The sequence below is a fragment of the Falco biarmicus genome, chromosome 2 (genome assembly GCF_023638135.1).
Source record: "Falco biarmicus isolate bFalBia1 chromosome 2, bFalBia1.pri, whole genome shotgun sequence".
Lineage (NCBI taxonomy): Eukaryota > Metazoa > Chordata > Aves > Falconiformes > Falconidae > Falco > Falco biarmicus.
Window position 1 is genome coordinate 77,263,241 of NC_079289.1, and position 23,181 is coordinate 77,286,421.

The following is a 23,181-nucleotide window of genomic DNA, read 5'->3' on the forward strand; positions in this document are numbered from 1 at the left end:
ACAGTTAAAAAAAAAGTAATTTCAAGACCTGTTTCAGAAAATCTTCACAACCTACCTTCCTTATTCCTGGTGATCTTGTTATTTCCATAAACCCACCAATTTGGGGGGGTGGGGTGGTGGGGGTGGAAAATCAACATATTTTGCTGAATAAAGAATTATGTAAATAAAATTGGACCACTACACACCTTTACCCAGGGCAAATACAGAACCACAGAAAAATGGCTAAATATAACAAAAAAATAGCTACATTTTATTAATATTTACAAATGAAAACCGTATATCTACAATGTAAACACTTCAAATTAACATCACTTGCAAAAAGAAGTTCCTCAAGCATTTGACTAGCAGAACACATTTTCTCTCCTTGAATTCAACAGGAAATAGGTTAAGCTACGTCCAAAAGCTCTTTTCCTTTCACTCTCACAGGGAAATTACAAGCAGAAATCTACAAGTAATAGAATACTATTCTAAACTCACAAGGATGGTTAGATATTTTCTGGTTTTTGTTATTTTAAAGCAATTTTCTGTTGCGTTAAAGGGGAATGGAGTAATTTAGCAGGAAATAACCTCCCCCTCCCCACCTTCCAACTCTGCTTACCAAGGTGAGAGGCTGGGTGCAGCTAGGGTTAAATTCTAGGCGATGTTCAATTTACCACTACCAGTCCAGTTGCATTCAATATGTATATTAAACTACCATGGGTCTGGATACACTGGTACCAGCCTGCACTGCCAGTCCAGTCGTGCTCATGAACTAGCACGGCCACACTCTAAGGTATGGTTGCATTCAATGAGAAACTGTGATGATTAAAACAAGATTAATGTGACGTAAGTCTCATGCCAATGCAGATTATTAAGGCACATGCATAGTAATAAAATCAAGCCATCTCAACGAAACATGTTAACATAAATTTAGTTTGGAAGTCAGAGAGAGAAAAAAAAAGCTTTGTTCTACAGCAGAAGGAGGGTTATTTAGCTTAGAGAGTTTTGGTTTTCCTTATGTAACACTTCCACTAATCCTTTATTCAAACAGATCCTAATAACTATCTGCTATTGCAGATTCCTTTATCAGGAAGGAAAAACATTCTGTTTACTTCACTGATGGGAATATCCCTCAATGCTGGAATTGCTTCTTCTTGAAATTTCTTCTGTTGCTGTTTTTTTGCATAGTTATCTACAGGAGACAACGAGAACATTTCATGTATTAAAGACTCTTCTTTCAAGAAATTCATATAATGGAACACTATAAATTCAGCTACTATAACTGATGCTGAAAATCCCATCTTGCTGAGGTGTAACAAGACAGTCATCAGAAATGCTTTACATCATCAACATATTATCAGAGCCCCTGAAAAAATCAACCCTACCCTTCTGCTGAAATCACTGCCTGGGACTTTGCTTGCCTTAAGATGCCATATGACATTAAGCCATAACAACCCAAAGATAAAAAGAACAAACAAACAAAAACCCCCACAGTGAATAGCTCAGTCTGTAGTTTAAGCACCTGTACTAGGATTTCTGCCGAGAGATGCTGTCCACCCTCCCTTCATCCTGGCTGCTTGTTCCCATCACCACACAACAACGATTCCTCTAACAGCATAAACATTTTTACAGGTGCACTCTGAACACACATTACCAAACTGTTTCCTCTGAAAAAGAAAACTTTCTAATAGTTGTTTTTCAAACAGAGTAGGTCCCCCATCCCACCTGCCATACAGCCAAACTGTTAGGTTGACATCAAACAAGAGGGTGACATGAGAGTGTGAATGAACAGCCAGGAACACAAAGATGACTAAAGGGCAGTTCTTGACAGAAGCACTGGAGTAATGCATTTGAACTGCAGCCTTGACTGATTTTTTTCCTTAGCAGTTCAGTGTAATGTAATGCAATGAACACAGCTTGTTAAAACAATGCAACTTCAGCAGTCAGCAATAGGCAACTTCCTTGACAAATTTTAGAGTCTGCATGTTTTGTAACAAAAATGGCCACCTGCAAATAGCGGTGGAATTCCTCATGTGGAGAAAGATGCCTGGAGAATATTGTGAATGCTTAGAACATGTCTCCTTGACAGGAGTAAAGTCTACAAAAAAGCTGAGAGAAAACCCTGAAGAACAGCTTTTTTTTAGACAGGGAATCACTAACATATCTGATCAGGCCTCAATACTGCAGCATCCACCTCTGCATCACCTTGACTCCTGCATGCCTTCCCACTTCTGCTGCTGCCAGGTAGGTACTCACCTCCTTCCTCCCGTGACACTCACTGGTTTGTAATGCAAGGTGCATGGCAGGGAGATCTTCACATGCCTAAGCCCTGTTCCTCTAATGTGGTCTGTTCTACTAATAAAGTACGCTCTACTAGTTGCAAACCCCTGCCATAAGATGGCAAAGAGGGAACAGTCAGGCTTGTGGCTATCATTTCACTCCAGTACTTCCAAGAACTCCTCTTCTACATCAAAATATTTAAAGGCATAAATTTGGTTTATATTATATGTAGCTACATTATATGTATTTACAGAAATTACCAGTTAAGTGTCAAAATCTTAAAAAACACCAGTAAAATTACCTGTAATGGTATGCGTTGAGTTCAGTGGAGCTGTACTCATCATGTTAATACCAAAAAGTAATATATAACCAATTCCTATAGCAACTAGTAGGTACACTGGCAAAGCAACTGCCCAGTATCTGAGGAAAAAGATTAACAAATAACAAAAGATTAACAATAACAAATACCTAATGATATAACAGGTTTAATATAGTGGTTGTTACTGTATCCAGCACAAACTTAGCCAAGAAGAAAAAGAAACACTTCTGAATATAGACCCTGACCTCTCCCAAGATCACTGACTGCAGGGTCGCTGTAGCTAGTTTGGTATAAACCACCAAACAGATTCCCTACAGAAGGGTTTTGTTTTTTTAATTATGGTTTAACATTTACTGTATTTTCATTGGCAAACTTCCTGAAAACAAAATGTCAAATTTATCACAGAACACTCAAATACTATTTATTTCATTACATAATGAAAAATGCTCATCATAGCTACTTATCTACATTAAAAAAATGCTTCACAAAGATTGGTCCTTTATCAACAGGAAAAAATGGATTAAATACAATGTCAGTACTTAAAAAAAAGTTTTGTAATTTGAAAATAATTCAGGGTGTTCTACACTTACACATATTCAGGCTAAAGGGTTTAATTGGTTGAACTTACTTTTGAGGCCAGTATGTTAGTCCCAATGAGAACAGCCAAGTCTCAGGAACATATGCCCAGATAAGATACAATACTGCACAAAAGAATTAAAGAGTCATAATAGTACAACTGATACTGTTTTAGACTTACTCCTTAAGTTTAAGAGCAATACTTCTCTACTGATACATGCTGAGATAGTATTTGGCTTTTACACTATTTAAACCAAAACAGCTCTACCAAAACATTGTAGAATATGCCTCTCAGACAAAAAAACTACCCAATATGGGGGCAATGTTTTGCAGCTGGTTACATGATATGATTTTTATATCTGCTTTAACATTTAGTTTCTGATTTCCTATGTAGAGAGACAAGAATTACTAGCAAGTTGAACTGCAGAACAAAAAACCCGCAGCAAAAGGATGCCAAATGACTCTGACAAAAGTATTAAAGCAAAAAACGGTAACACAACGGGTCATATGGTTGAAAGAAAAGCTGGTAGAATTACAGTGCTTGGGTGGAACTGTTCAGCAAAAGCTACTGGAAATACTTTCTGATTCTTGACAAGCTAATCATTTTCATGCCAACAAAACAAATACTAAGAAATTTTTCTCCCTTGCAACAAATCCAGAGAAAGGTTTAAAAAAATGTGAGGGCAAAAAGTTAGCAACCAGTGACACAAGGTATGGAGCCACAGTGGCTTCCTGTGAGAGGCACATTTCATTTTGACTTACTTCCCAAGGGTGAGAAACTTACAGTAGGTTCCTAGTTTATTATTCGACTGCAATATATTTGCTGCATCTTTTCTTATGTTGAAAAAGCGTTCTCAGCCTCTCAAGCCTTGGTCCTGCGTGGGCACACAAGATACACCCAGTGAAATGCTAAAGCACCTGTCATACCAGCAAAGATACGCTGGTGTAACGCGAATAATTGTCCATTGCTGTTGACCAGATTGACATAATTTACTGCATTTTTTCTTTTTTTTCCCCAGTGTTTGGGTAGGGAAAGTTAAACTACTGTTATCTACCGAATATACTGAATATCTACTGAATGGTTACTGAATAGTGACAATGTATGCAATTCAAGTAAAAAAGTTACTAAAATGAGAATACAGAGAATTTTTCAAATACCTTGACTCCATTAATATTACTAAGGATTCCATAGTAAGATTAAAGACAAAACATGAGGAAATGACAAAAGGCAACGACACATCTTTGCAACAACTGACAGGTCCAGCAAGTAACGCTCACTCAGTTCACCATGTGCCCTTGCAACAGGGTGTTAATACAATCCTGACCCGTTCCAGCCAGCCTTAGAGCTACACTTGCCTCGTAAACAAAGCCACACTGCCTGGTGGGGTACTCGGTACCCAGTATACTTACTAAAGCCAAACCACGATCCTAAAAAAAGAGCAAATCCATATATTGCCCTTTCTGGCAAAGGGGCTGGAGAGTTTTCAACCATAGCGGTCTCTTCCCTTTAACCCGGGGGGGTGGGGGGGTGGCAGGCGGGGACACACGGTAAGAAGCTGTTAGTGGCTTGCCGGCAAGTTCCTCCCGGAAGCCGCCGGTATTCCCCAGTGCGGGAACCGAGGCCGCACACGCCGCCGGTGCTGCCGCCCAGCCCGCGCAGGCAGGCGGCCCCGCTCCCCTCAGCCCCGGTGAGGGGCCTCAGCGCAGGCGCCTGCCCAGCGCCACCCGTGGCGGCCGTTGCCGCGGCGCTTCAACGGACACTGAGGGGCCGCGGTGCTACCGACCGACCCCCTCCCACCCGCAGCCCCCCGCCCCGCCCGGCAAAGCCGCTCTGCCTCCTTGCCGAGGCCGCGGCCTAGCCTGGGGAGGAAACCACACCCAGGACACCCTCCCCCGCAGCCGGAGGGAGGCGGAAGCGCCCAGCCGCCCCGCCCCCGGCCCCGCCCCCGCCCGCGTCCCCGTCCCGGTCCCGGTCCCGCACCACCGCCCCCCCGCCGGGCCGCACATGCGCGGGCGCAGGGGGCCGCCCGCCCCGCCAGCTCCGTGCAGCGGGCGCGTGCGCACAGCCCCTGAGCACGCGGCAGGCGGGGACCGCCGGCTGCTCCCCGCGCGTTGGCTCGCTCCCGTGACGTCGGGCGGGAAGTAGCCAGTAGCCAGCGCCCGGCGGGGCGGGGCGGGGGTGCCGGCGCGCGTAGCGGGCGGGTGGGCGGGGCTCGCTGAGGGAGCGGGGAGCGGCCGCGGCCCTACGGAGGCGGAGGGGAGCGCGGCGGGCGGCTGAGGGGGGTCGGCGAGTGAAGGCGCGGCGGACGCTGGGCGCTCCCACCGCTCCGTGCCTCCGCTTCGTCAGTAGGGCTGGGGCTGAGGCCGGGAAGGTGGCGCCCGTCTCTCCCGAGTCCCCCGGCAGTGTGACAGCCGGCCCGGCCCGCCTGGGGCGGGGAGCGGTGCTGTCGGCCACGGGAGCCGCGGCGCAGCCTCTCCGGGTCGCTGGAGCCATTTGCCGCGGGGAGGACCGGGCACGGGCAAGGCTGGCTCGGCGGAAGACGCCTGGCTGCGACACGTCAGTGGCGAGCCTCGAGGCTTCCGGAGGCTTAACGGCAGCGGGGAGCCCGGCCGGCCCCCGCCACGCTGCGGCGGGGCTGTCGCGGACGGACGCGGCCCGGTGGGGGCTGCCCGGCGCAGCGGGCTGGGCGTTCGGCTCCGCGCTCCCCGGGCGCGGCAGCGGCTCCCGCGATGGGCCCCCTGACCCAGCCGGTGCAAACCGCCGTTCCCGCTCCTGCCTGTCCCGTGTGAGGTAGCGTGCTGGAGTACTGTCGGGCGCCAGGGACTGGGGAGGCTTTTGAGTTCGTCGATTTAGTTAGCATTTAACTGATGCTTTAGGTTACTGTTTGAAACCTTAACCTATGCTATGTAAAAGTAACACCTCTTCCGTAAAACTGTAAAGTGTAATTCAGTGTTGTGGTCATTTCAAGTTGCGCAAAGCACGCATTACTTGCCTCCTGCTTTCCCTTTGTGTATTTCACATAATCCTTTTCTTTCAGGATCAGATACCATGGGGGTGAACGTATATCCGAATCCGACTTGGCAGCCTTGGCTTTTTATGTTGATGATAAATCTTGCTGCGAATCGGTAAGTAGGTTTGAAACTAGGTGAAGAGTTTGCAGGGTGTTCTGATCTGTTGTAGAATAATTGCTGGTGTTGATTCATTGGAACTGATGCAAAGGTACCTTATATCACTGTATGATAGTCACTTGCAAGAGCACTAAATCGGGGTGGAGCATAGAGACCGCATCATCTATCAGGCAAGTTTTACTGAATACGTATGCAACTATGTAAAACTGGACAGTGATGCATAGGTTCTGTTAGCAGAACTTGACCAACTTGTTGGCTGTGTGTCCAGGCCGTACTTGGGATGCTATACCTCAGAGTGACATTAAATTCCTTTAATTGCAAACCTATCACAGTTTAGTTTGTGTAAGTTCAAGTCTGCAAATTAACTGCAGTGTTTACCCAGTCTTTGTTCTTGTCATCTCGTAATTTTTTTATAGGTTTTTTGTGCCCAATAAGGCCTCTACTCACTTAATTTTCTTGTATTGAATAAACTGTACTGCTTTTTTGATTTAATATTTTTAAGAATGCATTCTTTAATCTTATTTCCCCCTTCTTGCTATGTGTAAGGAGCTGTTGAATGTGGTAGTTAATCTTTCTGCTGCTTTGAGAGTTCAATTATGAGTTATTTATCCTAAGTGTTGCTGCTATGAAATACAGGCTAGCTGGCCTACTATTCTTCCTGTGCAGAAATAGAAAGTCCAGGTAAATTGAATTTCTTATTTGTAAAGCTGTAGCTTTACAAGGGGCTGCTACCAACGTTAATGTTTTGGACATTGTTTATATCAATAAAGTTGGGGGTTTTTATGTACTGTGGACAAAATAAAGTAACAGTTGCGTTAGCATAAGATACTAGACGTTTTATCTCTTAAGGTGATGCGTATGCAGTGCTATGGAAAGAAAGCCCTTGATTCTGTGCAAGCGCTAAATCTTGGTTTTCCGGTTTGCTTTGATGGGAATACCACCATGAGAATGATGTTTAGAGGGGTGGTGTGTGTATGGTGGTGTGTGTGTTGTTTGTTTTTAAATACTATAGCAAAATCCTGGCTATGGAGTGAAGGAGATGTTCAGTCATCTTTCAAGATTAACTGATTTTGAAATTGGTTAATTTTTTTCATCTTAGGTTATTGAATGTCCTGGTCTGTTAAATACGTCAATGTTACAAGTTGTTTTTGAGAGTAAGCCTTGATTTACATGTAATGTTGTAATAGTTCAGAAACGTTACTTCAGCTGAAATCATGTGAATGCTTGTCGTCACCTTAAGTCAGATTAGTAAGTTGTCCTTGCAGAGCAGGCTAGTATTTCCAGAAAGTCTGCCACTGAAAAAATAAAGGTCTGTTAAAGAAACTTTATAAAAGATGTGTTTGGTAATTTGTTTTTATACTGTTCTCCAGTTGTATTCAGAAATAGCTTTGCATTTCTTTGCCATGGTAATACAGCAATACATAGACATGATATGTAGTATTTATTAAATGACACGTAATATTTGTGAAAATAATAGACTACTTAGGGATCTGTAAAATGGACTGAAGTAATTTATTATTCAGCTTGAGAGGCTCATATGGAGTACTAGGTTTTGAACCCATTAAAGTATTGACACAGTATGCTGCCATGAAGTAGTAAATCAATAACTCACTCTGCTTCTTTGATGTATTTATATTTACTTCAATACACATGCACTAATTGTCAAAACTTCATTATTATTTTTTGAAAACTGGTGGTGTCATCTTAAACATGTTTACATAGATATTCTTGAACGTTATACTGCTGTCTAATACCCGATTTTGAATTCTTACTTTTTGGAATACTAGCGCAATTAAATATATTGCTTAAACTAGCAAGTTTTCCCAGACATTTATAACTGTTGATTTATAGACATTTTTTTAATGGATATGCAGGTATTTTTTTTTCATGAGACGGCATCTAAACCATTGTGTTAAATAACTCTAGTAAACATGCTTTTCCCCCAGTTTGCTTTGTTTGCCTTTTGGTTGTGCTTAATATGAATTACAAAGACTGTTTCCAAAGGGGGTTGTTGTTTGGTAGTGCAAAATATTGCAGACTTTCTTTTTCTTGTTTTCCTCAGAAAACCGTTGTCAGAAGTGCAGAAACATGTGGGAGAATAGGGAGTACCAATAGTGTTTTATTCTTGGGGAAACGGGATGGGGGGGGAAAAGCATGGGGTATTCACCCTCCTCAGATTGGTCTTAGAAGACAGCAAGATGCTGGTGAGCATTGAATGAACATTCAATTGAATTCAATTCAATTGAATTGAACTTGCTCCTGTTCAGAGCAAGTAGGTACGTAAAAATATTTTTTCTGTCTAGGTCCTTGGAGTATGCACGATTATTTTAGTTAACAACTAAATAATTATATTTGATAATAGATAACTAAATAATGCTAGTTCATTATTAATTTTGTTAATTAATGTGTCTGCATTAGTATTTTAGTTTGAATCAAGAGAACACTCCTGAAGCAAATATCCCAACTGTCCCTGTCTTTCATGTTTTGGCTTAAGTTGTGAAGAGATCTTGGAGTATGCTAGTGGGATTCATTGGGGATGAAACTAATCCAGAGGGTGCTTTTAAGAGTATAGGTAATGTGCATCAGCCACAAATGGGTGGTCTGTCTGTGGGACTAATTTGAACCAATGCAGACTAAAAGAAAGAGTGTATCATGTGAAAGTAAGCTGCCCAGTACCAAATACTTTGCTTTATAGATTTGTTTCTGGTTTGATCGTGCTGCTTGTTTATGAAGATATAACTATAGACCATCTTTCATACTGGTTTAAATATGTTCAATAATTACCTTTTCTTGAGAAAAGGAATTGGAAATTACTTCTGTGTTCTGTCACTGTTCCTTCCTTTCTCTGATGTAAACAGTTGGTTTAATACTAAGAAACAGTTAAGCAATCATTGCTTATAGTTAGTGTAGCACATTTGCAAGGTGGGTAATGTTAAAAAATACGTTTATCTTTAGGGTCATGGAGTGTTTGAACAGCAGCCGCCGCATAAGCCTAAAACAGGTATGTAGACTAAACTTTCTAATGCACTTTTTGTGCTGAGTTTGGATCTTTTTGATTGCTATTTCACTTTTTCCCTTCTTTTGTCTGAATAAGTAGATAATTACTGTTTCTGAGCAGAAGTACTGGTACGTTCTTTTACACTGGAAGAGTTCTCATCTTTTTGTCCCAATGTGATGTGCAGAAGACTGCTATACATTTGTGAGAACAATGCAAATAGTCAATACGATATGTACATATATGCAATCAATTAATGTTATAAGGATGGAGATTTAAGGCTTGTGTTCTTTCCCTGTATTTTAATTGTAGCTATATTTTAGCTGTATAGGTTAAAGACATCTTCAAGTTGATCTTTGTAGGTTAAGTTTTGCATTTATTTTTAAAAAAAATTATAATAGTTGCAGAAAAGCATGTGGCTCAAGAGTACAAGTCCTTCAAAACTGTATTCACTATACAAATGGTAACCTGTAATATATAGGAAACTCAGGTGAACAGAGCCAGCTGTGTAAAATGAATTTTTGCATACATTCATGCTCTCGGGTAATATTGCTTCTGGTCTGAGAGTATATGATGCCACCTTAGTAATCTAATCAGGATCTTTACCTTTTAAAGACAGTCTCTGAGGGGAATAGATTATATTTTTGAAAGAGCCAGGCATTGCACATAATGACCTCTGGAGAAAAGAATATTGCTGATCTTCTTGTACCGTGTGGCTATGTGCCACACTAACCTGGATTTATTGTAGAAAATAATTGAATGGGTACAGTTAAAATGGCTTTTGTTTTATCTTGAAGATAGCACCCCTTATAGCCATTAAATGGCTCGCAGCCCTTGTTAGGATCCTTATGTAGAAGCAGGCTGCATTTATGTATTTAATGTGTTACATCAATATAATTCAGAACACAGGCAGTTCCTTGAGCAAGGAATATAAAGCCTGCCAGCAGGGCTCTATTCTTACTTCCATATCGATTCCCTCTTGCCCTTCAATTTATAAAAAAAACCCTTAAGTTGCTAGATGTATTTAGAGTGTTTAAGTTTTCTTCTTTTGGTTAGATAGTACTTAGGAATACAGTATGGAAATAACTGATGTTTTTGAATGTTTGTTTGGACTTTGATTACTTGTAATGCCTGATCTGTGTAGTCTTAATTCCTAACTCTTTCTTTGAAGATGTTGATCCCTGTGAAGTATGGTGCAGTCAGCCAGTTGAAGTACTAAGAGAATATTGCAACGTTATTAAAATACACATCTTTTGGCCTTTTCTCTTCACAAGTGAAAGTAATTCTTTGGTAGCTGATTGGATGTAAGTAATCATATTCTTGAAGTGATTTCATCAGCCTTTACCTTTTTTTTTTTAATTTTGGTTACCTGTGAAAGATCTTTGTATAATTTCAGTAGTGGTTAAACTGTCTGCAGGAATGTTTTTATCTGTGGGCTAACTTAGTTAAGGTCAGAAGGCATAGTTCATGAATATACAGAAGAAAATATTAAGAATGGGTTTCTGAAGTTTGGAATCGAAAAGTGTGTTTAAGTACTTCAATGGATGTCGTTTATTTCCAAAGTGCCAAAAGCTTTGCAGCTCTTCCCCATCCCACCCTGGACTTGATTTGAGTTTGTAACCATGTTCTTGCTTAGATCTAATTACCTTAAAGTTAGAATTAAGACCATGCAACGCAGTGTTATTTTTCTGAATAATAACTTGTTCTGTTTCTAAGCAGTTCGCAGGTCTTAGACCAGAATTGGAAGAGACTCTGTGCTTTAGAGATTTTGGAAGACCTTGTTGATTTAATTAAGAAAGTTGTTGTAAGTACTGTATTTTAACTTTACGTTTTTCAAGTATAATAGGTTAATTAAATCTCTAACTTACGCATCTTGGGATTATATTGTAAATTAGACTTTTCCTTTTGCCGGAGTGAATAAATTGTCTGGTAGTTGAGTTGCAGCTTTCTAGAAAGTGAGTCCATAGGTTTTATTACAGTTGGGATAACTTACTAAATACCTGAAGAGTCAATAATACAGTTGATTGAATCCCTTTTAAATTGCTAAAAGAGAGAGTCACATCTGTGGGAAAAATGGCACCATTTGCAGATGAACAAGTTAAATACTCCCCCCCCCCCCCCCTTTTTTTTCCCGCTAATTCAACAAATTATATTTAAAATTCACCATTGTTGCTGGCTTAGAAACACACCAGTGCAGAGGAGAGAACGATATAAGCAACGTTCTTAGTGGCTGAAGGGAAGATAATTTTATTAATTATTTTTTAAAATTTAGATATGACACATTTAAAAAAATATCCATTTGTTTAAATTCTGTGCTCAACTGCAAGCTACACTTTCCCAGTCTGCCTTACTGTTATGTGACTTTCTGTGATTAGGTATTTATGTTTTATATTGACCTTGTGGATTCATACTTCCCTACGCTCTTTTTGCTGCTTCCTCCTTCAGGCTACCAGAATGCTCTATTTTCAGCTCCTTGTACTTCAGAATGTCCTTACAGTATTTTCATTTTGTCTCGTATGATGGGTTGTGTTGTTTCCTCCTCTGGTAGTCTCCCATTCAGTCTTTATAGAGAGGGTCTGAGTATATTCCCATCTCCCTGTTTACCTCTGCTTCCCTCTTCTTACTTCCTCAGCCTGTTATCTCCTTCTGCATGTTAAAGATTGTCTATTCAATACTAAAATGTATTTGGAGGAGCAGAAGATCTCAGGAGAGGAAGTACTGTTGTTTTGGATGGTTTTCATTGGATATGTCAGATGGTTCTTTGGTGTGTAGATAACTGCAGAAGTGGTTGAAGTGTCTGGCTTTCCTAAACAGATGTCATAGCATCCATGCATACTCTATGTCCCTGTCAACGTTTTCGACAAAAAATGGTAGGGGATTTGCTACTTAATACAAAAATACTTCCTGAAACTTTGAAGTGGACCAGAGCAACTGTCCAAATGATACTGCATTCAAGCAGAACAGAAAATGCTATCAAGTTAAACCCGAGCAGATAGAAACTAAAGCTATCAGATGTCAATAACGTGCTTTTTATTTTTCTGTCCCTCTTCTAGAATGTTCCAGCTTTTATTGGTGGTGTACTGAGAATTGGCAGCAGAATAGAAAATGTAAGTTTCTCCAGTTGTGTTTAATAGGAATGTTCCTTTATGTTTGAATGCCAAGAAAATATTTGTACAAATATCCAAAACTTTGAAATGCTTGAACAAATAAACTGAGTCTGTAGCTTATGGTGTATGTAGTATATAGGACTGCAGTTGCAGCTGTTGCAACTCTGAGCCACAAAATGAAATCTTTGTGTGACAGGAACTGTGAAATAAATATAATCTGTGTAAGACAAAATGAGTGAGAACTTTGGCGGTGGTACACATGCTGAAAATGAATGATTTCTCTTGGAGGTCACTACTGCAGTGTGGTTGGGTGGGTTTAGGCTGTGCATCAGCCTTCCAGTTCCACTTCGGTACCTGCTGGTGGCTTTACTTGTTGGTTGCTTGCAGATTTGGCATTTCTTGTTCAAGGCTTATTCCTTTCAGACATGTCTGTGCTCTCTCTGCCTTGTCTTGAAAATTTCTAGATTCCCTCCCACAAGCATACAGTCCTATGTGCTGTGTTTTGCTTTTTCCTCTCTGTGCTGGTGTTGGTGTGTTATGCTGAAAGGCTAGGTACGGGCAGAACGCAAACACGCTTTGCACGTAAAGACAAGAAGCTTTTATTAGTATAGTTGAAGTATTCCAAAATGAATTATTACAGAAGAAGAAACAAACAAACAAGCAAATACTACTAAACAGAAAAACTCTAATGATAAGATAGCACAGTTAAAATTGTAATACGTGCACTTTCTAGAAGCTGACCTTTTTCCAGGTGTTGTGCTTATCCTTGCACTGCTCCTTGGGATCCTAAAGCAAATGGCTTCTGTCTAGTGTTTACGTGTGTGGGGTTTAGTCATCACTAGGTGGAGTTCTTTGCTGCAAGGACTGCTGTTGATGGTTTTTCCTTCCTCACCCTAGGGTCTACTTGGGTTTATTTTCAAACCAGATTAGTCATAACCACCCAGTCAGAAGAAAAACTGCTGGTACAATTTAACCCAAGTTAAAACAGAGCTCTTGGCGGGTCAGAACAAGCTCAGAGTAAACCTGACAAGTAGCAGTCTTGTGGCCTTGCAGTCTGTACAAAGCTTGTGGCCTATTACTAGCAACGGCAGTATGCCGTCGTGGGGCTACAGGGCTATGAGCACGGCTAAGCCTGATCACTGAAATGATGCAAAAGTTCTCCTCTTTGGAGACAGGTGGGAAATCTTTTAGCAGATTCTAAAATAATTATACCAATTCAGTCTGAAGGACTGTGAATGGCAGACTAAGTGTGTAGTTTGGAAACCTGCTGATCCATCTTCACTACCAAATTCAGTGTATAGTAGAACTAGTTACTTTTTTCAGCTTGTAAACTTTGGACTGTGAATGTTTTTAATTTCACTGTGTTTGTCGCTTTTTTCCCTCTTACTAGTTTCTGCTGCCTGCTATAGGTTAACTGCAAAAGTTAAGATAAAACCTTTGGAATTAGAAGGCACTATCATAGCTGACAGTAGCAACAGGAGAAGCAGAATAGGAACAACTGTATATTACTGCTGGATTACCCAGTTCCTGTGTTTTAGTGATGTTTGTCTTTACATTATTTTTCAAAATCTGGAGGCTCAAATAATGTGGGAGTATCCCAGGCAACAGACATTCTTCACTCAATCCCTCTCCTACAATTAAAGCTCTGTAGCTCAAACAATTGCATTTAGTTTGAATAGAAGGGAAGTCATGATTACAGAATTAAATCTTAGTCCAGCCTGCATGTCTAGCAGCCTAGAGAATGTTGCTTTTTTAAACCAGGCTTGTCATTTCACATTGAAGCAATTTTGAGTGCAGTTGTCTAAAAGAAGTTTCTAAATCAAATTCTGTAATTGAAATGGCTTCCCTGTCTCCTGTTGAAAGAATGACTGTTTTCATTGTGTCAATATGCTGTATTAAGCTGTGCTTGAGTTATCCAGGTATTTATATTTGTGAACTGTTGTCTGTTTCAAAGGCTTACAAATCAGGAGCAATGTTTGTTATATTTACATGGAATGCTTCCATTATATTGCCAGTGAGATGTTGGTTTGGGTGGTGTTTGTTGGTTTTAAGACTTTGCTTTGTGTGGAATTAGGATGGTGTTTTTTCTTTATTTTCCTTCAATTGCAACAGGGTGTCTTTGATGTTGGGGACGCACTTGATTGGGTCAGATACACAGGTGATGTCAGTATTCTGCAGAGGCTGGAGAAACTTGGTGATTGTGGTTGGATTTATCTTGAAATTTTCTTCACTGAATGTAAGTATGAACAGTTCTGGAGAAATGATGAGGAGAGTCAGTTAATGTTTGCATGTGTTTCATTATTGTGGGAATGACTAGAGAAATCGTGGTGGTGGAGCGCTTTTTTTTTTTTTCTTTTTTTCTTCTTCTTGTTTGCACCAGTCAATTCTTCCTTGAATCCCTTTATGTGGGTCATATTTACAGTGCACGTGCTCTTTTTGAACCAGGAGTTCAGAACACTTTTTTCACTTTGGTGTCCCTCATGGGCTGTATGTGTGCCTTCTATTCCTTTGAGTGTTAAGTTGAATGTTGCTGGAAATATTATTTGGGTCTTTCTGTTAAATGTTTGGCAGAGGATTTTGTCAAAATACTAATTGAGATGTTAGTCTTATAAAATGAGCTCATGGGAGTTACTGTAAGATATATTAATATGAGCAGCAGAACTTCTGCTGAAATTACAAAAAGCTTCCAGGCTGGCTGTATTTGATGTATGTTAAATGGCTTATATTCTACTTTTGCACATACCTGTTCTAACTCAGCTGTTGCAGTAAGTGACAGGATAGTAGAAACTGAACTTGCATGTAAAGAGAAGAATCTTTTTATAGTTAAATGCCAAAGTATGGATTCTTTAAAATACAAATCTTTGCAAATTTTTAAAATGGAATTTTTTTAAAATACAATCAAATTTCACTTGATTGCTTGAAATTAGGCAAGTATTTAAATGTTTTATGGTCTGCAGCCAGTCATTTTGGGCTTAATCAATAGCAATTCATTTTATTCTGAACATTTCTGTTACTTAATTTGTTACTTAGTTTGTTTCTGTTACTTAGTTTGTTTCTGTTACTTAGTTTGTTTCTGTTACTTAGTTTGTATGTCAAATTTCACTTTCAGTCAGAAAACAGAGCATGAGTTTTAGCAGCAGCAGATAAATCCTACTTGTCTTTGGTAATTTCTTTACCCACTGTGTTTTTCTGCATTTTGTCTCCAGGCAAGCGTTACATTAATAAAGTTGCTTTGGAAGATTGTAATTTAGTTGATGAATTCAAAGCTGTGACCTGTGAAAACTGTAGGAAGGTGAGAGACTATATCAGAATGTGTTTGTGCTTTTTCTGTTGTGGTTTTTTTTTCTTGGGTTTTTTTTTTTTTTTTTTGGTGAGGGTTGTATGTGGTGTTAATGATCAAAGATTTGTAAAAATGGGCAAATGATTAAAGGCAAAGGTTTCAAAAGCTTGAGTGAGTAATTGTCCTGACATAAATAATTACCTTGAGAGATCCTGGCCTAATAAACAAAACGTTAGTTGTTTACATTGCCAGTGTGCATTAGACAGCATTCCCTTCCTCACCTCCCCAAAAAGCTCAAGGAAATGCAGTTAACACCGATACAAGATCGTTCAACTTGATCCTTTTAACACAGAAATAAGATGCTCTCATACTTTGCCATAGGTTCCTTTAGTGTAGGTGTTTGGGTTTTTTTTGTCTATGGGAGTGTGGTTAATTCCTCTGTCGTCCTTGCTACAGTTCCATAGTTGAGGGGCTACGTTGAGAGGCACTGAGTAGGGAACAGGTTGAGCGGTGCTGTAGTCAGCCTACTCAGCTATTTGACACGTGCTTGCTTTTGTTGACAGCTGTATTATGGAATCCAGGAGAGCTTCTACTTAGTCTTGCTTTTTAATTGTTCATTGTATTCTTGTCTGCATTTGCATTTGTACAATTTTAAGCATATTAATTGCAATGAATTAAAAGTATTAAATTACAACTAATAATACATATGTAACATTCTGGTTTTACAAGCATAAAAATGTAGCTGCTTCTTTTAGCTGTTTTCTTCTCGTTGCAAATGAGTTTGTTTACACTGGTTGCTGAATTGTTTTTTCTTGATTTCACAGAACAGTGAATTTATGAAACAGAAAGGAAATGAAGAATTTTCCCAAGGAGACTTTCATCGTGCTATAATGTCATATACTAAAGCCATAGAGTTTTGGTAAGAACTAAACTGGTTAACCAGATTGTGTTTATAATATGTGTTCAGAGTTATCCTGATTTTTGTATAGTTTTGCATGAGCCATTCTACTTAGAGGCCAAATGATACATCTTTTTTTTTTTTAAAATGCTATGTAATACATCCTTTGCTCTATTTTATTTCTTGCTACTAGTGGTTGTTTGCGCTTTTACTGCCTCAGAAGTCCTGTTAGGGTTTAAAGCTGATCTAAAAGTGACTAACAGTAAGTATAGTAAACCTGAAAAGAAGGAAAGTTACTTGGTATGAGCAGCCACTTTTTGGTGTCATGCCTTCTGAATACTCTTCCAGCCTGACCAACAGTTGCAAATATTTATCATCTCAGCTGTGATGTGGAACAAGTGAACAAGAACAAGTATTTATTTTTAAATATCTGATTTTGGCAACTCTGTATGCAACAGTCTTAATTTCCTTTTGTAAACCTTGTTTAATTTCTTCCTAACAGTAATTTGCTGAAAGGCTTTGGAGACTTTCCTGGGCTCTATAAAGAGGCCAGGGAGACAGATTACATGAGCATTTATGCCATATGGATATAGAGCATTTGCCCCCTTCCTGTAGTCGACACTATGTCAGCTAGTTACAGAACGCTGGTTTGGTGTAATCGCTGCTTGTGCTGTAGTCATGCAAATGCTGCTTTTACAAGTTCTGGTGTCTGTGAAATGTGGTGAAATTTATAAAGTACCATCCTTCATAAAAATTTGATTGTGCAAACTTTCATTTTTTCATTTTAAAGTCTGTAGCTTTGTAATTGTGCAGTTGAAAGGATTAGCATTTTGCTGATGTCTTTCGTCAGATTTTATGTCACATGGTAGGATACATTACAATCCCCAGTTCAAGCTGATTTCAGCGTCCTTGAAAAGTTGTGTAAGCTGACTTCAGTATCTGAGATGATGGAGCAGGCTAAGAAGGCTTTGCTCAAGCTAGATGATGGGGGTGAGGGAGGAGCAAGCAGAATTCAGTGAAAGAGCAAATGAAATCCCATGGCTTGGAAACAGGAAAGGAGGTCCAGGGGCTGTATAGCTGAGATGTTGTCACAGCTGTTCGTTAGACATTGTTCATCCTTAAGATCCTGCTGGAAGGTGAAGGATAGCTGAGTGATGTCTAGCAGGTAGGGAATCTTTCTTCACCTGCTCTGTCCACTGTCTTCCCTTTCTTGCTCTCCCAGTGTGAGCTGACTTTAAACTACATCATCACACTCGTTCTCTAACTAGCTGCATCCTCCACTGGCTTCCTTTCAAGCGGTTGCTGGATTGTATTTATCGGTTCTCGCCTCTCGTTCTCCATTAGGTAGGCTGGGGGTGATGCTTTAGCATTTTGTTTATATATTTTAATTTTTTTTTAAACGAAGCTGAGATTGTCAGGAGCATACTAGCCATACTTCTGACTGCCTGAGGCGTGCTTTAGTATGTTTTTCAGAGCCTAGTGAGTTGCAGAAGGAGTTTAAATCTCTCTCTCTCCCCTCTCCTCCCCCTGCCTCCAGCCCCAAGGCTGGGAGTGATCTGAATTGGTTGGAAGTTGCATTAATGGGCCCAAATCTTAGAAATCATTACATAATTAAACCTGATATTTTCAGTGACTTAACTTATAAATTAATGGGACTGTTCAAGGAAGCCTGTATGTAGTTGTTGGTACTAGATTGCTTGCAGACAATTATTGTGAAAACTTACTTTATATTTTTCCTTTTTAAGATTTTAAAAAGTAATCCACATTACTAACTCTTCATAATTCTTTTTTGTAAGCCCTGCAAACCATCTTCTGTATGGAAACAGAGCTCTTTGTTTAATTCTCACAAGGCAATACAAGTAAGTAACCCCTTGTTTATAATCTGTAATGTTGTGGTGATGTGCATTTAAGAATTGGTAATATAGTTAGAAAAACAGTATTTTTAAAACAAGTATATCGTAATTGTGATGTTACTACCTCAGAAAACTGATATTAAGAAAAATGAATATCGTTAGCTCTATCTTCTGGCAGTAGATAGTACCATTTAAAATTTTTATGTAAGGGGTTATACAACAGGAAAAAATCTCAGTACCAGTGAATGTTGTGATTTTTCTTAAGCCTCTTGAAGAAGAGATCAGCGTGGGTATGGGCGTTATTTTCCTTAAGCCAGTGTTAAGCTAAAAAAGTTGAGCAAGGTGGATGTATACCTTTTATGTAAAGCCAACCCAAGAATTTATTGTTAGTATAATTGAAGTCTTAAGGGTATGATTGTTATTAGTCCAGATCTAATTATTGGAATAAAAAGAAGTAATAACAGTGTAATTAGCATCACTGTCCACATGATTTTTAGTTTCGGCCCATTTTCTTGGTATTACGCTCACCCTTTGTCATGTTAAAGGGAATGTTTTTCCCAAACCCTTTATGTTTAAGTAGTCAACGTCCCAGGAAAGATGAGACCCAACCAGCCTGTCAGAGCTCACTACAGAGACTCTACTGGACAGCACACTGTATCGGAGGTTGATTTGACTGCCCTATTCAGGGATTCATGGTGATGTTAGCTGGGGAATGAAAACTCCATCTACACAAAGCAGATAAGCAGGCACTTCATTGTAGTGCTGGGTGCTAGGTGGAATCGCCACAAATCAAGCACACCCCATGCCAATTTCACTGTTACTTTTATACACAAAAATTGTAAGGTAATACACTCCCAGTTACAATGATTGGTTAGTGATTTCCGTGTGATTCTAATATCTGTTGTGTCATTCTCTTCTGTTACTACACTTGTGCAGAGGAAGGGTTTTCACCTGAGCAAGGATCTTCTTGACCTGTGGGTGTGTTTTTTAGTATTATAATGAAGGTAGTTCACTTCAGGACACCTTAAAAGTAAGTGTTATGCCAAGTTGGCTGGCTAGATACCTACTTTGCCAGGTTGTCCAATAACTCATCTTACATACAATAGAACTTAGGTGTTCTGGTTATGGTCTAGAGAGTAAGGACTAAGGCTAACATGGTCCAGAGAATAGGGACTTAAAGTAACACCAGCTCAGGTAACAAGCATCACAGCAAGCCATACATCATTGGTTAATAAGTGCTAATATAGTGCTAACATAGAGGCTAACTTCTTAAAATCAAGATGTTCCTATAACTAACTGTTTCACAAACAAACACAAAATATGGAAAGTTTCAGTAAAACTTAAGATAATTTGCAACAATGACAGATTCACTAGTCAAGTCAATTACTCAAGTTTCTGGAAATTCACACAAAACACATTTTATTTGAGAATTTTTATTATACAGATTCATGGCAGGTTAAGGTTAGTCATTGCCGTTGATAGTACACTGACTGTAAGAACAAGTATGAAATAGCATACACACAATCTAATAGCTAATAAAAGCCAGCTGGAGTTAATAATTAAGCACATATAGAGTATAGTTGTTACCCAATAGGCATCCTCATGGGAGAGAAGACAGGTTCAGCCCATCAACTGACCCCAGCAGTTACAGTGGAGTCTTCCCTAACTTCTCCCCTTCCTAATTCCTATATTATTTCTTCGCTTCTAGATGGAGCTTGAGTGACTCTACTCATACGTACTTTTGTTACTGATAGGTGTAGAATTCTCTCGTTTTACCTTTAAAGGTACAGTCAGTAAAAATACGAAGCACATGCTTAGTGAGGGGTGGCTGTACTTTCGAGGTGGGTAGCTTTGAGATGGATGTGTGCTTTAGTATTATAATGAGCAAAGTTCATCTGAGGAAAGTGATTTTGCCAAAGTTGCTGGCTCAACAGCTGACATTTTCACTTTTCTTCATTGGATGGCTACTAGGCAGGTTATCAGTACATGGTACCATCAAGTTCCCCTTCCTGTAGGGAGTACAACAGAGCCTGGCCATGGTATCTCCACTCTGCTCCACTCTCTGTTCAGTTCCTGTTAGTGTGTGCTAAGGTTGCAGGTTGTGTTGCCTGGGGAACTACCTGTGAGTAGATTCCATGCATTTCAGCTGCATTCCACCCTGGAAGAAGCAGCTGCAGTTTCACACTAAATTTTTTTTCAATGTTATAATATAACTTTAGTACTTCATCCACACCCCTCCACTATTCGTCTGGGTGGGTACTAAAGCTGGCACTTTTCTTGCTGTAGTAGTTGGGTTAGAGAGCTGTTGGCGTGCAGAGTCCTTCTCTGGGAGGAAAGTGATGTTCATGGTTTCTTCTTCCTCACTCTAGGATCCACTTGGGGTCACTCTTGTGTCTGCTAACATGCTGTTGCACCTTTGCTCTGTCTCTGTTGTCTACAGCACTCTGTTAACATCTGAATTTACTATACATAGTACATTTTACACGTATTTTTTCTTTGTTACACTTAGTCATATTTGTCCAGATTTGGCATGTCTTTAACTGATCGCTGGTGAATTGTTTATAGCCATGGGGTCTCCAGTCCCAAGCTGGTGCTCCATCTTTTGTCTTCTTCTGCCTGCACTCTTTTGCTGTGTTCTGTGTCTCCTTCAAGGCCTCTGCTGTCATATCTGGCTTGTATTTCTTTATGAGACATCATCATTCTTGGGTCATAAATACCTCATTCTGTATAGATGGCAGTAACAAGCAGTTACTTCACTTAAATCTATGGTTGTACCACACAAAGATGAACAAAAGTAGAACAAATTAGCCATAGACACCTGGTCAGTTAGAAGAATTATTGTCACAGTTAAACAAAGTAAACAAAAACTGAGGCAGGTGAAACTGCAGTTCACCCTGATCAAGACTGAGAAGCCTCAGTCCTGAGGTTTTACAGACTCAGTACTAAGCTTATGGCCTGCTATTGGTGGTGACAATAGTGTATTATAAATAAATATCTGATGGGTGAAATAATTGAGACTGTAACATTTTAATCCAGGTAAGTTTCAGCTAAGTATTATCCGACCATACCTTTACACAGGTGAATGAACTGTTCTTTTATTCACTTCATATTTTTATAGTGCCTTGTATGTCTGGTCTGTAGAGTTTTCTGAATTATAAATAGTAAATACCTCTTCTTCTTTTTCCCTTCCTTCTCTAAGGAGAGCCCTTGCTGATGGAAAGAGAGCCACTGTTTTGAAGCATGATTGGCCAAAGGTTAGTTTCATATACATTTCAAAATTGTCTTTTGTTGGTACTGCAAACCAACACAAGAATGCAAATCTTAATTACAGCTTTGACCCAGGTGGATGTGACATTCTTGTCTGCGTTTTAGCCCTGTAACAGTAAAATGAACACTGTACCTGGTAGTCTAAGAATTCTGCTTCTGTCAGCCAACTAGAATGGAATCATTTAAGTTGGAAAAGATCTTTAAGATCATTGGGTCCAACTGTAAACCTAACGCATGGTTTGTTTGTATTTGTGTATTAGAAACATTATTTTGACATGCTTCTAAGTCTTGTTATGATGCCAAACCGGCACAGAGTAACTGCTCAAAGACAAATTTTGTCTTTAAGCAGCAAACGTATTTATTTTGTGTAACGTTGGGGAGCTAGTCGATTCACACCAGACAAACTAGCTCCCAAGTTTTCAGTGAAAAGTCAGGTAATTTGTACAGTTTTCATGAGAGTTACAACACCTTTACATTCATATCCATTTGATTTCTACACCTAATTATTCTATTCATAATAGGTGAGATCTAGGTGGAGTAAATCTTTCAACTTTCTTTGTTCAACAGTTTCCTGACTCATGGTCTCCTTATCTCGTTCAGGTCCCCACCTTATCTTTTCTAATTATTCAGAGTCCATTTCTTTACTTTAACATTGTCAGTGGAGCCTTTTCTTATTATTCAGAGTCCATTCCTTTCTCAACACAGAGCATCACCCAGAGCATTGTACCAAACTCATCCTAACTAACTTTTTTAAGACCTTGCTCTGTTTCAGTTACATGGTGTTCTTCATGTGTAAAGACAGAAGAAAACATTTATTACATTGTTGTGAGCAGCTATGTTATTGTAATGCTTTAAATAGAACATACATAGTCCTTACTATAAAAAAAAAGATCCTGACTAATGACCAACGTGTATTTCCCAATATTCTTCACCTAAAGAAGAATAAATTAGGGATAGTTACAAAACTGCAAATTAGTAGTTGAGATTAGGGGGAAAAAACACACTTTTTCAAAGCCAGAGGCTAGATTCTACTGCCAGTGAATTATCTTTCTGTTTGTGTGCCAAGTAGTTGAAAACTGATTATTCATCATTTGACCTGAAGCAGGTGGAGTAGATAAATTTTACATACTCAAAAGTTTTTACTTTATATTGTCTACTGCATCTGTTTCGGATATAAATTGTTTTCTTCTTTGTGTGAATGAATGCTTGAAATTCAAACTTGCATCTGTGTAGGGTCATTACCACTTCTGTAAGGCGCTGTCATTACTGGGGGAACATGAACTGGCTTTGGAAGCTAATGAGAGAGCTCAGGAACTATGCAAGAATATTCCTGGTGGACTTAAGGATCTTATTCAACAAAATTACAAGTTGAAGAAGACATTAGAAGAAATAAATGGTAACTTTTTCTGATTTCAAGATCTACATTGAATATAGCAAAATTCCCTCATTGGTAACTTTCCTATGAAAGTAGCTAATGCCTTTTTTTTTTTTTTTTCTC

The 23,181-nt window shown here is 39.5% G+C and overlaps 2 protein-coding genes across 2 annotated transcripts in view; one reads left to right on the top strand and one right to left on the bottom strand.

The window, feature by feature from the left end:
- Window positions 1-229: 229 nt before the first annotated feature.
- On the bottom strand, window positions 230-4,983 carry PIGP (phosphatidylinositol glycan anchor biosynthesis class P). Its single transcript, XM_056329322.1, has 4 exons — window positions 4,565-4,983; window positions 3,207-3,279; window positions 2,561-2,679; window positions 230-1,171 (listed from the first exon to the last, which is right to left on the bottom strand). Exons 1-4 carry the CDS (start codon window positions 4,644-4,646, stop codon window positions 1,041-1,043), a joined length of 405 nt encoding a protein of 134 aa, XP_056185297.1. The 5' UTR covers window positions 4,647-4,983; the 3' UTR covers window positions 230-1,040.
- A 381-nt stretch (window positions 4,984-5,364) lies between these two features.
- Window positions 5,365-23,181, top strand: part of TTC3 (tetratricopeptide repeat domain 3) — a gene marked incomplete at its 5' end in the record, with an annotated part of 72,415 nt that continues 54,598 nt past the window's right edge. The window contains 12 exons of the mRNA XM_056329096.1: window positions 5,365-5,945; window positions 6,193-6,280; window positions 9,239-9,284; window positions 10,450-10,582; window positions 10,998-11,082; window positions 12,332-12,385; window positions 14,498-14,621; window positions 15,592-15,677; window positions 16,490-16,584; window positions 18,360-18,422; window positions 21,616-21,670; window positions 22,917-23,079. Coding sequence (XP_056185071.1) covers window positions 5,365-5,945; window positions 6,193-6,280; window positions 9,239-9,284; window positions 10,450-10,582; window positions 10,998-11,082; window positions 12,332-12,385; window positions 14,498-14,621; window positions 15,592-15,677; window positions 16,490-16,584; window positions 18,360-18,422; window positions 21,616-21,670; window positions 22,917-23,079 — 1,573 coding nt within the window. The remainder of the gene's footprint in view (window positions 5,946-6,192; window positions 6,281-9,238; window positions 9,285-10,449; window positions 10,583-10,997; window positions 11,083-12,331; window positions 12,386-14,497; window positions 14,622-15,591; window positions 15,678-16,489; window positions 16,585-18,359; window positions 18,423-21,615; window positions 21,671-22,916; window positions 23,080-23,181) is intronic.